At 54.3% G+C, this 12,432-nt stretch overlaps 3 protein-coding genes across 3 annotated transcripts; all 3 read right to left on the bottom strand.

Moving 5' to 3' along the window:
* Positions 1-3,183: 3,183 nt before the first annotated feature.
* NCS57_01233100 (uncharacterized protein) lies at positions 3,184-4,646 on the bottom strand (the record flags this gene model as incomplete). Its single annotated transcript, XM_053062008.1, has 4 exons — positions 3,184-3,369; positions 3,437-3,737; positions 3,795-4,414; positions 4,467-4,646. The coding sequence occupies 4 exons, from the start codon at positions 4,644-4,646 to the stop codon at positions 3,184-3,186; spliced, it is 1,287 nt and encodes a 428-aa protein (XP_052908536.1).
* A 975-nt stretch (positions 4,647-5,621) lies between these two features.
* On the bottom strand, positions 5,622-6,584 carry NCS57_01233000 (uncharacterized protein; the record flags this gene model as incomplete). Its single annotated transcript, XM_053062007.1, has 1 exon — positions 5,622-6,584. The coding sequence occupies one exon, from the start codon at positions 6,582-6,584 to the stop codon at positions 5,622-5,624; it is 963 nt and encodes a 320-aa protein (XP_052908535.1).
* Positions 6,585-10,090: 3,506 nt separating this feature from the next.
* NCS57_01232900 (uncharacterized protein) lies at positions 10,091-11,758 on the bottom strand (the record flags this gene model as incomplete). Its single annotated transcript, XM_053062006.1, has 1 exon — positions 10,091-11,758. One exon carries the CDS (start codon positions 11,756-11,758, stop codon positions 10,091-10,093), a length of 1,668 nt encoding a protein of 555 aa, XP_052908534.1.
* Positions 11,759-12,432: the final 674 nt, after the last annotated feature.

Below are 12,432 nucleotides of genomic sequence, written 5' to 3'. Positions count from 1 at the left end.
GCTAAGCAATTCTTATTACATGATGGGCAAACATTGCATATCCGCCCCCTCGTCCCGTTGTTCGTCTTTTCCCCATTTCGAACTGGCTCACCCAGAAACATGCAACTCGATCATGTGTACGCACCCCCCAAAGCCGGGGTCCCGTCGGCCGTTTGGAAGTCTGTGCTTCGTTCTCGAACCAAGACTAGTAGCACAGCAGCCCATCAAAGACTCCATCTGCCCTCGCAAACTCGACTCCGCCCTTCTCTCCTCCAGGCCCCAAACAGCTTCACGGAGACTACGCTATCCCTGCAAGACGAGGCGGACAAGCTTTGCTCCTTATGGGCCGGCCGGCATTACCTGGGGATGGGAACATGGAGACGGGGCGCGGACGGACGACCTGCCAGAGGTGCACGATGCATGACACGACAGCGCCTCGCCGTCTCTGCATCGTGAGTTTCTTCAAGCCCTCATTAAGTTGTCGTCGTCTTCTGCTACCGCCCCCGGTCCCGGTCTTCCCCCTCCCCCCTTCGCTTCTTTCTCCAATTGCCCCTCCCACCATCAGCTCTCATCACGATGCTGCCCGCCAATGGTCGATGGTGAACGGGCTCGCCGCTGACATGACTGGTCTAGCCGCGACAACGTGTTCTTATTTGGGAACTGTGGCTGCGAGGGAAAAAGTCTGGTTTGCCCAGCTCCGGGCCGGGGACCGTCGCAGGCAGCATCGCACACAACGCATCATCCAAAGAGGAAACCTCGCGAGCGTGGGATTCAGAGCTGCATCATGGGACACACCCCGATCCACCACGTCTTGTCTGAGACGAGGATGAGACGCTGCAACTCACTCAAGGGTCCTTTGGCAACCGTTGAAACCTCTCACTGCTGATGAGAAGCGAAGCCATCTAGATCTCAGCCTATGGTCTGATTGCGGGGAGTCAAAGAGGACAGAGAGACACGGGGAAGCTCAGACCGACATAGTGGACCGGCGCCATGTGATGCATCTGGGTATACCCGCTCTCATGCATGCTGAGGGTGACAGTCTGGTGTTTAGCAGAAGACTAAGAGATCGGGCTAGCCTCCGAGATGATCTCCTCACCTTGTCCGCTGCTGGGCTCACTTACATGGCCATGGCGCGAAATGGGATGGTGTCAGTTGGTTGGCTGACTGCCCATGCAAGCCTTCTTGTTTCGGCTGGGCGCGTCAGCCCAACACGAAAACACCACGATTTCACATCACGATACTTTTCGAGGCGACACCGATGAAGCATAAGCATACCTGCACGCCAGTTGTCGACCCCAAGGTTGGAAACAGGATACTTGGCCATGCCCCCTTTCGAACACGGCACTTGACCTCATCTCAGATCTTGAAAGTCGGTGAGTCAAATCCCTCGACTTACCCCCCTTTTCCATTCCCCTCCAACCTCTTCATCTTGGTGGCCATTTCCCATCTCCACCATTCTGGACCCCAAATCCGATATCGTCGACTCTTCCATCCCGCCTAGTTCACCCGACCAGAAGGGTTTTTCTCTCACTAACCACGTTTGCTGTAGACCAAGGTACGGGGGCAACTAGCCCCCACCCCAGCAACCGCGCTCCGGTATTGAGCTTGGATTAATTCGGAAGCCAAGCACCATCGGGAGAATGCACGGGCCAGCTTCGGTAGGTGAGAGTGGCTTCACCTGGAGAGCCGCTCCCACGTTGCCAATGGTGGTGGCCCATCACGACATGGCCCTGGCTGACTGACAGCTGCGCAAGCTCATGGAGCACATGGACTGTTGGCCACTCGTCCACGCACACGCAGGCGCGTGCGCTTCTCTTCTGCTTCTGGAGCTGTCCCGAAACGAAAGGTCTGCCCGAGAAAGGTCCTCCAACTCCACCACCGCTGCTCCGTGAGGCAAGGCGTTTAACTCTGACCTCGTCCGGTTCAGATTTGTGTTCCTGTGACGAGGCCCTGCCCGTCCTGTTCATGCCGAGTTGTCTCCCCCGTTGTTGTCTCCCGTCTCTTCCGTTCAGGTCCGAGAAAGCCCTTGATGCTCGCCTGTTCTCGCCGTCGGAGCCGACCGTGCAGTTGCAGTTGGTCAAGGATGCCGCTAAGAGCCTCCAAAATGCTTAGCAAGTGATCACTGCTATTCCCGTGTCGCTCACCCGCGATCCACCGCGCAGCCGCTATGCATGAAGCCGCCCTGGACATGTACCGTTTTCAGGGTCCAAACCCATCTCCGAGCGCACCGGGGCCACCGTCCTAGCTCATGATTGGCTCCCTAGCTAAGGGCCTGGTGGATGTTGGTTGTCAACGAAAAGGCTTGTTTGTTTGAGGACTGTGAACTGCTGATTAATGGTTCTTTAGTTATCAATCTCGCCGAAGATCCTGGTGCGCTTCGAGCCTGAGGCTGTTTAGACAGCAAACTCTATCCCCATGACGAATTCTGTGTCATCAGCGGCGTCGGCTCTGAACGCCAAGTTGCCATCTCCAACAGTTGGAGAAGTAAGAGATGGTGTGCACCAACTTCTTCCCCTCATTCTTGGTCACGCTCTTTCCATTTTGCGCCCTGACTGGAATGCCTGTGTTGGCCTCGTGATGCTATTTATTGATCATTACCAGGTGCACTGATATTACCCTACAGCAGTGGCATTGGCATCAAAACACGTCAACTAACCTCCTCACATTGGCACATTTAGGCATTGTTCGGAAACAAGGTTTGGCTTCTGAGAACTCTGAAGAGCCAATCTCGATGTCCCGGTATGCCTCGAGGGCCAGCAGGTTCAAGCTAGCGAGACATGGCAGACATCATCTGGCATCTTGGACGTCGTCATTCACAGACTTGACGATCATGAGAACAACGCCAGGACCGTCTATGCCGACGCAAGCCCCCATGTCTCGATACATCTGGACTCGAACCCCTCATTGAGGTCGAGGATAGGAGACACCGGTGTGAACGACGAATCGAGCTTTGGTTATGGCAGAAGGTGGTTTCGAGCCCCTCTTGGACTACAGTATTCGGCTTCTTACAACCCATCCACAACTGCTCAACTATGCATACGCCAACATCTCTCACCTCGATAGTACCATCGTCGGGACTCTACAGTCGAGGCCATCATATCTTCATCGCACATCTACACCAACAACAACGCTTCACACCAACACCCTTCGCCGAATGCCATCTACACCAAATCACACCGTTTTACACAGACGCCTCTATCCTATCTAATCGTGCCAGGAGATGTACAGCATGATGCCGGCACCCACGGCAACAGCCGTAAACTGAATTAGTGTCTTCTTGAGCTCTTGGGCCTTGTTGGGACCGGTCTCAAGAAGCTCAGGGATGACGGCCACAGTTCCGACGTAGAGGAAGGTACCGGCCGTGAAAGGCAGCAGCATATCACCCCAAGTCTACAAGAGCATTGTTAGCAAACTGACATGCAGTGCGGCCGAGCCTAGAAGGGCAGAGTAAACTTACCAAGCTGGTTCCCCAGAGGCCCTCGTTGCGGCCCATGGGCACGTCGCTGTTGGGGCTGCCAAACTCCTGGATAGCAATGCCGATCAGAGTACCGAGAAGAGCACCCAGGGCAGTGATGAACTGCGAACCCATGGCGGCACGCTTGGAGAAGCCAGACTGGATGAGCAGGGCAAAGTCGCCGACCTCGTGAGGGATCTCGTGGAAGAAGACGGCAACGGTAGTGGTAGCGCCAATGGTGGGCGAGGCGTAGAAGCTGGCAGACATGGCGAGACCGTCGGTGATGTTGTGGGTGAAGTCGGCGCTGTAAGTCATGTCAGTGATGTTCTCGCGGAATCCATGCCGGTATCGGGGGACTTACATGAGGTTGAGGTAACCGCCCAGCTTGACGCTAGGGTTGATCTCCTTCTCAGTGTTCTCAACGGCATTGGCAACAACAGCGCCCTTGTCCTCGCTGCCCTTCTTGCGCGACTTGACGACAGAATCCGTAGCATCCACACCAGTTGAGATGGCCTTGTCCTCGGAATGCGAGTGCGCATCACCATGTCCGTGCGAGTGGTCATGTCCCGCTCCACCGGTAGCGATTCGGAGACCCTTATCCATAGCAACAAAGGTCATGAAGCCCACCAAGATGCCAAGTCCTAGGATGAGGTTGCGGTTTGGCTCGACAAGGACAAACTTGACAGACTCATCGTGGTCCTCACCAACAAAGATCTCGGGAAGCAGGTGGAAGAGGGTATCTCCGAGGAGACCGCCGACGGCGAAGGCGACCATGACGGACAAGGAGGCGGGGTCGATGTTGGTCGGGCATAGGGCGAGGAGGAAGTTGGGGGGACCCGAGATGTAGAGAGTAGCGAGCAGGGCGTTGACGGCGGGGGAACCGGGGAAGAGGACGGCGAAGAGGCGCGCGGTGAGGGAAGAGGGAGCTGCGGCGTGGTGGGCGTGCTTGGCAGCGTTGAGGTCTTTGACGATGGGGCAGGTCTGGACTGCGGTTAGAGGGCATCTCGATGTATGGGTGTATCGATGTACATACCTGCAGCTGGGCGTCGAGCTCGTCAAGGCTCAGCTTGCCCACGTCGACGCCAGTGAGGCTCTCGGCATGCTCATGCTCATGGCCATGCTCATGGGCGTGGTCATGGCCGGCGAGGACAAAGCCGACCAAGAGCGCGAGGCACAGAGCGGAAAAGAGGACGCTCTTGCGAGGGAGCGCCATGGTTCTGGATGTGAATTATACGGAGAGAAGGACAAGAAGAATATTACAATACAATGCAAGGGAAGGGAACGAAGGAGCGTGTAGATGCTGTGTAGAGAGGTGCAAGTGGAGGACACCTTGTAGAAGGAGCCAGGGGGCCACAGACAGGTCGCCACTTTTTCCCTCCCAGCTGTAGTGCCAGTGGTTGTGCGCGTGGCGCGCCGCGGTTGAGGCGCCCCATGCAGGGGAAGCTGAGCTATTGATCTGGGGCTGAGGATGGCCGGCGCCGGACAAGGCAGCGGATCGTCGGGCCTGGGCTTTCACGGTATCAATTGATGTCGCATTTAGCCTTTTGAAAGAATTCCGTCTCTTTTTTGCCGGGTTGACTGTTGAGTAATGTGTTATCTTGTGTCTAATGGACACTTGTCAGCTTGTTCAACGATGACCAGGAAGGGATAGCTATCGCATACCCTGGTCACGCGACATTCTACTTTGCAGTCTAGACTTGCCTCTATTCAAAGACTTTTGTTAGTGTATTAACTATTCTCAATAGTAATGTATTAAACATGTCTTCAGCTCCCATCTACTCGGTATCACCAAGAAAGGCAACAATGAATAGATATCTACCCTGAGTACATGGCTACCTGAGTGTCTCGGTTCATAGGAGTTGACATGGTTTTATCTGTCTATAGTACTTCCACTTGGTAAGATAAGGATGATTCCAAGGAGAACTATTAGGAAAAGTACATAAACATAAGCTATAAACTCTTATATACGTGATAGTTTCTACACAGATTTATTATGATTCAAGCTTCGACATATTATTCCTATCTCCCCTTTAAGTAGGTGCAGTGATGCCATTGTGCTGCAGTATCTCATCTTAAAACATCGCACCGAGAATCCGACCGCCCGGGGCCGGCTCAAGAGCCTCGGCGGGTTCTCGGAGCCGAAGCCGGGGCCATCCCGATCAGTCCGACCCGGAAGTCACAATTATCCCTAGACACTGCGCTTCTTCCCGCAACTGAGGTCGTACAACGGCTTCTTGGTCAACTTGGATCCCACAACGCCGAAGCTAGGATTCGACGACTGAGTACCGGCGTCAAGGAGAGTGTACCACCAGACGTTGGTGCTGCCAAACATGGGACATCCAACATCCTTCCAGTAGGTGCGAGCGTTGCTGATCGAGGCGACACCCTCGCCGGATGTCTTGCCGCTGATGGGCCAGCCTGTCTCTGTAATCCAAATCCCCTTGCCGCCGGCTACAGCCGTGACTTTGTCCCAGGCAGCATGGAAGAGGCTCGGGCCCTCGGATACGGGGTTATGCTTAGTATCTTCGTAGTAAGGGTAAGCGTCCATGCCGAGCCAGTCGCAGGCGTCGATGACGGCTTTATTGGAGCCGTTGACGAAGGCCGTCCAGGTATCGACGTGACCAATTGGGATGGTCTCAAGACAGGTGCCTTTAACGGCATTGCGTGTTTGTGAGATGTAGTTTACCAGAGTGTCTGGGTTGACACCGGGATTCTCCTTGTTCTTGATGCCTATGGGCGAGTTGCGATAGAGATCTTCGCTGCCTACTGAGATACCGGCGACGAGGTGGTCCAGCTGGCTGCAGTATTGCTCGGCAGCTTTCTTCAGGGCCGCAATCTCGTTGCCAAAGACTGCGTCACCACCAGAGGCCCAGAGACCAAATAGAAGACTAGTCTTGGTCTTGATAGCGGCAGGGATGGCAGAGACGGGATCGTTGGGGGTGCCTCCCTGGATCATGGTGTAAAGGCGAGCACTCTTGAATGCGCCGTCAGTGCCTTCGAGGGATGCAGCTGTCTTGAACTCGTTCTCAAAGTCGGCCTGGGTTTTGGCGCTGCCGTCGGCTAGTGTGGTGCCGTAGTTGAAGCCCTGGAAGGCTGCGCTGGTTACCCCGAGGGTGACGGCTAGGGCGAGGAGACGACTGATAGAGGGCATTGTGATGCCAGGTGAGACTGCGATGGGCGCGAATGTATTTCGGTGATGTTTGCGCAGCTATGAGCGAGTGTATCGATGTAGAGAAGGGATAGAGATCAAGAGCGAACGAGAATGTTGAGAGAGTGAAAGGTTGAAGAGAAGCTGCCACTCAAGAAGGAAATAGACGGCAAATAACACTTCAGAATGGGTTTTAGCATGCTGTGCGGGAAGGCATGCCTACTCAAATGATACATGAATCAACCTCGGATCCAGCGGCAATCGACGTCACCTCCAAGTCGCCCGTTAAAGAGAGTTTCCAGATAGTCAACTCTTGCTCCACCATGAATACGAGCTATGCTGCACTGTGCTACAAGACTCGACAGCCAGTGCAAGTGTAGAGGTGTGGACAACACTCGCCGCAAAGCTCCGGTCCAATCATGCTCAAGTCTAACACTACCGTGCTAACCAGCGAAGAGGGCATTTAACAGACAAAGACTCTCATTATAAGCCTATGTTTAGAGCTCACCAACTGATTGCTTTAGAAATCCTTTCTTAACACCCTGGCTGCGACCATGTTCAGCCGTGGGCATCGCCTATAGACTGGTTATCTCGTCATATTGACTTGATCTGAACGCCTATGTTGATTCTCTCTACTGGCTGCTGGGGGGAATAGCTACGAGACTCTGACTTGAAGAGAATGCCTGGGCGTCACAGTATCCGGGCCTCGGTGATGGTAGCTTGAATGCTCCGGCTCTTGACAACTGTAGGTGGCGCTGGCCATCTCGTAACCTGGACTGCCATCGGTTGTTAGATCACCTCTAAACCAGTGTTGGTGTCTATCAACAAGATCCAAGACCATAGGCCTAAATAGCTGGGATCTTGGTCTTTAATGGACTGTATACATAGCCCTCATAGCGTTCGCCTACTCACGTTGAAAGAAGAGTTCCCGAGTTCAACACTGCCATCAGTCATTGCCGTGCAATTCACCACCACGCAACCGCCGAATTGGCAACCCCAGAGAGGATGAAATCATATCTCCTTGAGCCAGCCACGACTTCAGTCTCCAGTAACCATCCTCTTGATATCCAAACGTGGGGAGGATCATGCTCAAACATTATAATGTCCATGTTTAGATGTTGTGATGCTGATGTTTTAAGCCTTGGACGACCCTGGGCCCTGAGCCCTGAGCCCCGAGCCCCGAGCCCCAAAACCCATCAACCGACTCTATTAACACAAAGTCAGATCAGATTGAGCACTGTTCAGTACAGATAACCCAGCCGCCCTTCTTAGAGATATCTCGGGCTCTGGTCTGATGGTCAACGACCCTGGCCCGCTGTTGGCGGCTCAAGATGCCCAATCCGGACACCGGCATTCAACCAGATCTGGTTGGCTTCCGTAGCTCAGTTGGTTAGAGCGTCGTACTAATACTTCAGTTTACACTGTAATATCGGTGATGCGAAGGTCTCAGGTTCAAGCCCTGGCGGGAGCAATCCCATACGCCTTCCAGATCATTATTTTTGCTCTTTTTGATTCCTGGTTGTGGTGTCATGATGTTATAGTGATGATCCAATGGTGTTGAGTGAGATTTGTCTGGGAGGCGGCCGGGGAGGTAACTAGGATAGATGTGTGCTAAAATTTTGAGAAAAACCACAGTGCAGGTCAAAAAGAAAGGAAGTAAGTAGGCTGGCGCATTCATAGCAGGCCTGCCTTTTGCCAGACACAGGAGGTGTGCGAGGTCCTTGGTTCTCACTCTGGTTGATGGCCAGCCGTTGTTATCATAGGAGGAGAGCGGCCACAGCTTCATACCTTCTTGAGGCCTCTAATTACCTGACCAACAAGAGTAGTCAAGAGCCCATCATGCAGCTGGTGCTGGCTGGCATTCCGCCGCTCAGCAAGTCCACAGAAGCCGGATAGATTTGTTTGAAGCAGCTTACAGAACCTGATCTATCAAGCCGCTCCTGCAGACCCGAAGGCCAGCTTGAGCCTAGGATCCATCCAGGAATGTCACAAGAGGGTTCCCACCATCGTGAACGCCTTGATCTTCGGGATTAAGTTGCTTGTGCGGTTGTCCGAATGCGGTAATTGAGGTTGGGGGCATGAGAATCACAACCCTCGTGAACATCATCTAAACCACACTACTATACAATCATCTCCAAGTCTAAGATCACGAGGACTGGTGGACCTAGTATCGTAGCAGTTGCAAGCAAAATCACGAATGTATCATCAACTCTACGACCTAAGACCAGGCTCCATCTCGCCGTACTGCTGGTCTCCTTGTAGAGAAGCAGCCTTCAATTGCATGTCACACATGACAGTACCCATGCTCCAACCAAGATGCGGAAGTGGTGTAATCCTGAAAGATGATACACACAGCCCAAAGAGCTCCCATGGCAGCATCTCAGCGGTGCACGATTCTCGAGATTGGGTGAGTGATATTTGTGGGAGAGTAATCGAGGTTACACCCTCTCTTATGGGATCTGGGTCTGAGTCTCCAACTATCAATATCGGACTCAACAAGAAAGCGCTGCTGAGCATCAGTCTATTCGCCTCTAGAGTCGTTGAAATGTGACAGACCACCAGCTAGGTTCTCTTCTCCAGTTTCTCAGCGGATCCTTCGAGTCCCAAATCAACTCTATTACAAGTGTCATCCTTCACTAGGAGTGCTTGATGAGGACCAACTTGGCATTACTGTGGCCTCTTCCAGTTGACTAACGGTGAGGCACAAAAGAGTTGTGTTGACGTACAAGACTCCTTGTCCATGCCAATCTTGGGACGGCGTGGACTTGTCGGGAACAATGCAGCACTACAAGTTGTCACAGAGCACGCTTTGTGGCGTTCAATTTGTGATTGTGCCATTTCCTAAACTATCTATGCATCACTCTATCTCTCTGCCAGTCCATCCTGGTCTTGGGCTTCTCGTGCATCGGCGGCACTTCCTCCGCCTTGGTCAGAGACCACAAGACACTCACGCAGACTCAAGTCCGGGACCTTCAATAGCTAAAAGAAAAGACGTAAGATGCCATAAGGAATGCAACGAAAGCAAATGTCAAATTTGCCAGACATATTGTCCCTGCCGGGACCGCCGGCCGTGACTCACATCAGGGGGCTGCCCGATCACCTCACAGAGGTTCTCGGGCTAGGCTTGTCCCCGGTGAAATTTCTCATCCTCATTGGTATAAAGATTCCTCGTCAGTCCCCCAAAATAACCCGTTTGTCCATCTAGGCTGAGACAAGATAATCCCCGGGCCCTCCCCCTAATGTCGTGGCGAAGTGTAAAGCGTCTGAAAGAGAGACAGTGAAGCGAATTATAAACTTCTGTAGGTAATAAAAAAGGTTCGGGTAAAAGACAGGAAAAAAGACGTGTTTTAATCCACCCCATGCAGAATGGTAACAAGACTCCCCAGCGTAAGAAAAGGACCAAACGATAACATCAAAATGCAATCCGCCAGTCCGAGCAGTCGTGTGAAAAGAAAAAGTCCGGGCGCATAAGTCGTGACAGTGAGAGAGGGGTAGCCGTAGCGTCACCTCTAAGCAGCGGGAGTGCTCTTGGTGAGCACCAGTCTAGGTGCCTTGCGCTGGCCATCAGCTGACTCCTGGCCCTTGGCCGCTCGCAGAGCGCCATTCTTAAACACATTGGCGAAGGAGCTTGTCTCGCCCTCGCTCGACGCAACACTTCCCACACTGTCGACGCTCTTGCGGGCCTTCTGGCGGGAGCTGGGTCGGTCCGAACCGATAGCTCCCCAACCGCCGCTAGCAGAAGTTCGTGAGCTGGGGCACTCCATGTCACCAGCCAGGCTGCCAGAGCCGCTTCTTCCAGAGTCGGACTCGTTGTCGGTAATGGGTGTCGAAGACTCCTCGGCAGTCTCGGAAACAGGGCTCATGCTGCCACAGGAGCTACCAGTACCCTTGCGGCGCTCGAGGCCGGCACGGACCAGGTTGTGGACTGCAGATCGGCGAGTGCGAGCGGCAAAGTTCTTGCTGCCCTCGATCTTGGCAGTGGGCTTCGACTTGAGCTCGTCTAGAGAGGGGGGGCCTCGGGGCTGACGAACGGGGTGCTCTCCAGCACGAGCCTGACCAGGGCCATATCCTCCGGTCAGGGGGGTCATGGGGAATGTCGAGGTCTTGGGGCCGGCAGACTTAGGAGCGTCTGAAAGAGAGGCAGCAGCGAGAGCGCTGTTGAGGGGGGCGAGGGACGATGCCTTCTTGTGTCCGCGGCGGAAAGCATTGACGGATGGTGGGGGAAGGGGAGTCACCTCGGTGGGAGAGTCGTAGCGCTTAGGGGGCGAGTTGCTGCGGAACGAGAAAGGCTGCGATTCGGCAGGAGGGGAAACCTGGACCGAGGGAGTGTTCTGCTGCTGTTGCTGCTGGAAACCACCGAAACCGGGCGTCGAGGGCTGCTCGTTGTAGGGCGAAGTCATTTGGGCAGCGGCCTGTGGGGTCTCGACGTAGTATTGGCCGGTCATGGGGTTGTAGTACAGCTGCTGCTGCTGCTGCTGGGGCTGCTGGGAGAGAATAGCCTGGGCACCGAGTTGCTGCTGAATGTTGTGAAGTCGCTGCTGCTGCTCGTACAACGCAATCTGCTGCTGAGTGAGCTGAGGGTTGCTGAGGTTGAGCTGCTGGAACTGCTGGGCAGCAGCCTGGACACTACGCAGCTGCTGCTGGAGCCGCTGCTGCTGCTGAGCGAGGTACATGTTAGTAGCAACCAGCTGAGCATACAGGTTGGGGTCCATGTGCTCCTGGGCCTGCTCATCAAGAGGGAGCTCAGGAGGAGCCAGGACCTGATCGACAGTGTACTGCTGACCCATCATGGAGTTGAAGTTGTTCTGGGCGCCGTACTGGGGGAAGGCCGACTTAGGCGCATTGTAGATGTTGTCCTGGTTCATACCATAGGCGTTTCCAGCCATGGAGTTTCGGTTGAACTGCTGCGGGGGAACGGCACCCGTGGGAGACTGAGGTCCGAAAGAAGTAGCAGTGGCGGACTTGGGAGCCGTCCTAAGACCAGCAAGAAGATGAGAGCGGCTGGTGCGCGGGGTGGGGACACCGGCATCCTTATCATTGCCCTGGTTGATGTTTTCAAACGAGAGCGGCTTGAGGTTCTGGCCACCCCTGCGAGCGGCCAGGCCGCCAGTGGGCATGGAGAGCCCGTCGGGAGCGAAACCGTTGGAAGACATTTGAGCGAGACCGCCTGCGTCCATTGCTCAAAGCTGGGTTCGCGCTTGTGTGGGTGAGATTTGAGGAAAGGAAAATGAATGAATGTGAGGTGGCTGTCTCTCGCAAAGAAAGCAGTCACACAGATTAGAAGGTAATCTTGCTGAAATCCAGCAGAGTAATTATGCGTTGAGTACCGGTCGAATCGACAGGTGTTGTTGGACCTCGGCTAGTGGGCGCGAAACGTATGTGGGAGATATCGTGACGTGAGGCCAAAAAACCGCAAATCCAAGAAAGCACACGGGTACTTGAGACACGAGAAAAGGTCGAGAGAGAGTCGGATGACGAGCTGTGAACTCGTCGAGAATTAGAACCGAGAGTAATTGCAACAGGAAAGAAGCTGGTGAATGAAAGGGCGACGCGGAAACGCGGTCGGCGGAAGGAGATCGGTTCGACAGATGATGTCGAAGGAGCAAGAGGGTCCGAAGGCGGAACCTGTGAGACTGGAGAGGCGGGAGGCCGGTCCGGAGCAGGCAGCGATCGAAATGTCGAGTGGCGACCGGGACGAGGTTTGCGAGGACGGTCAAAAGGAAGCAGGATTCCAGAGGATGCTGCTCCCTAAAGAGGCGTGAACAGGGTCGAGGTCAGGTGATGAGGGGACTGCCACGAACCCAAAAGAGTCGATGGCGAATGGGTTGAGATTTTTGGCGATGGACCAAGA

Source organism: Fusarium keratoplasticum, chromosome 10 (assembly GCF_025433545.1).
Source record: "Fusarium keratoplasticum isolate Fu6.1 chromosome 10, whole genome shotgun sequence".
NCBI lineage: Eukaryota > Fungi > Ascomycota > Sordariomycetes > Hypocreales > Nectriaceae > Fusarium > Fusarium keratoplasticum.
This window is presented reverse-complemented; position numbering and strand designations above follow the sequence as displayed.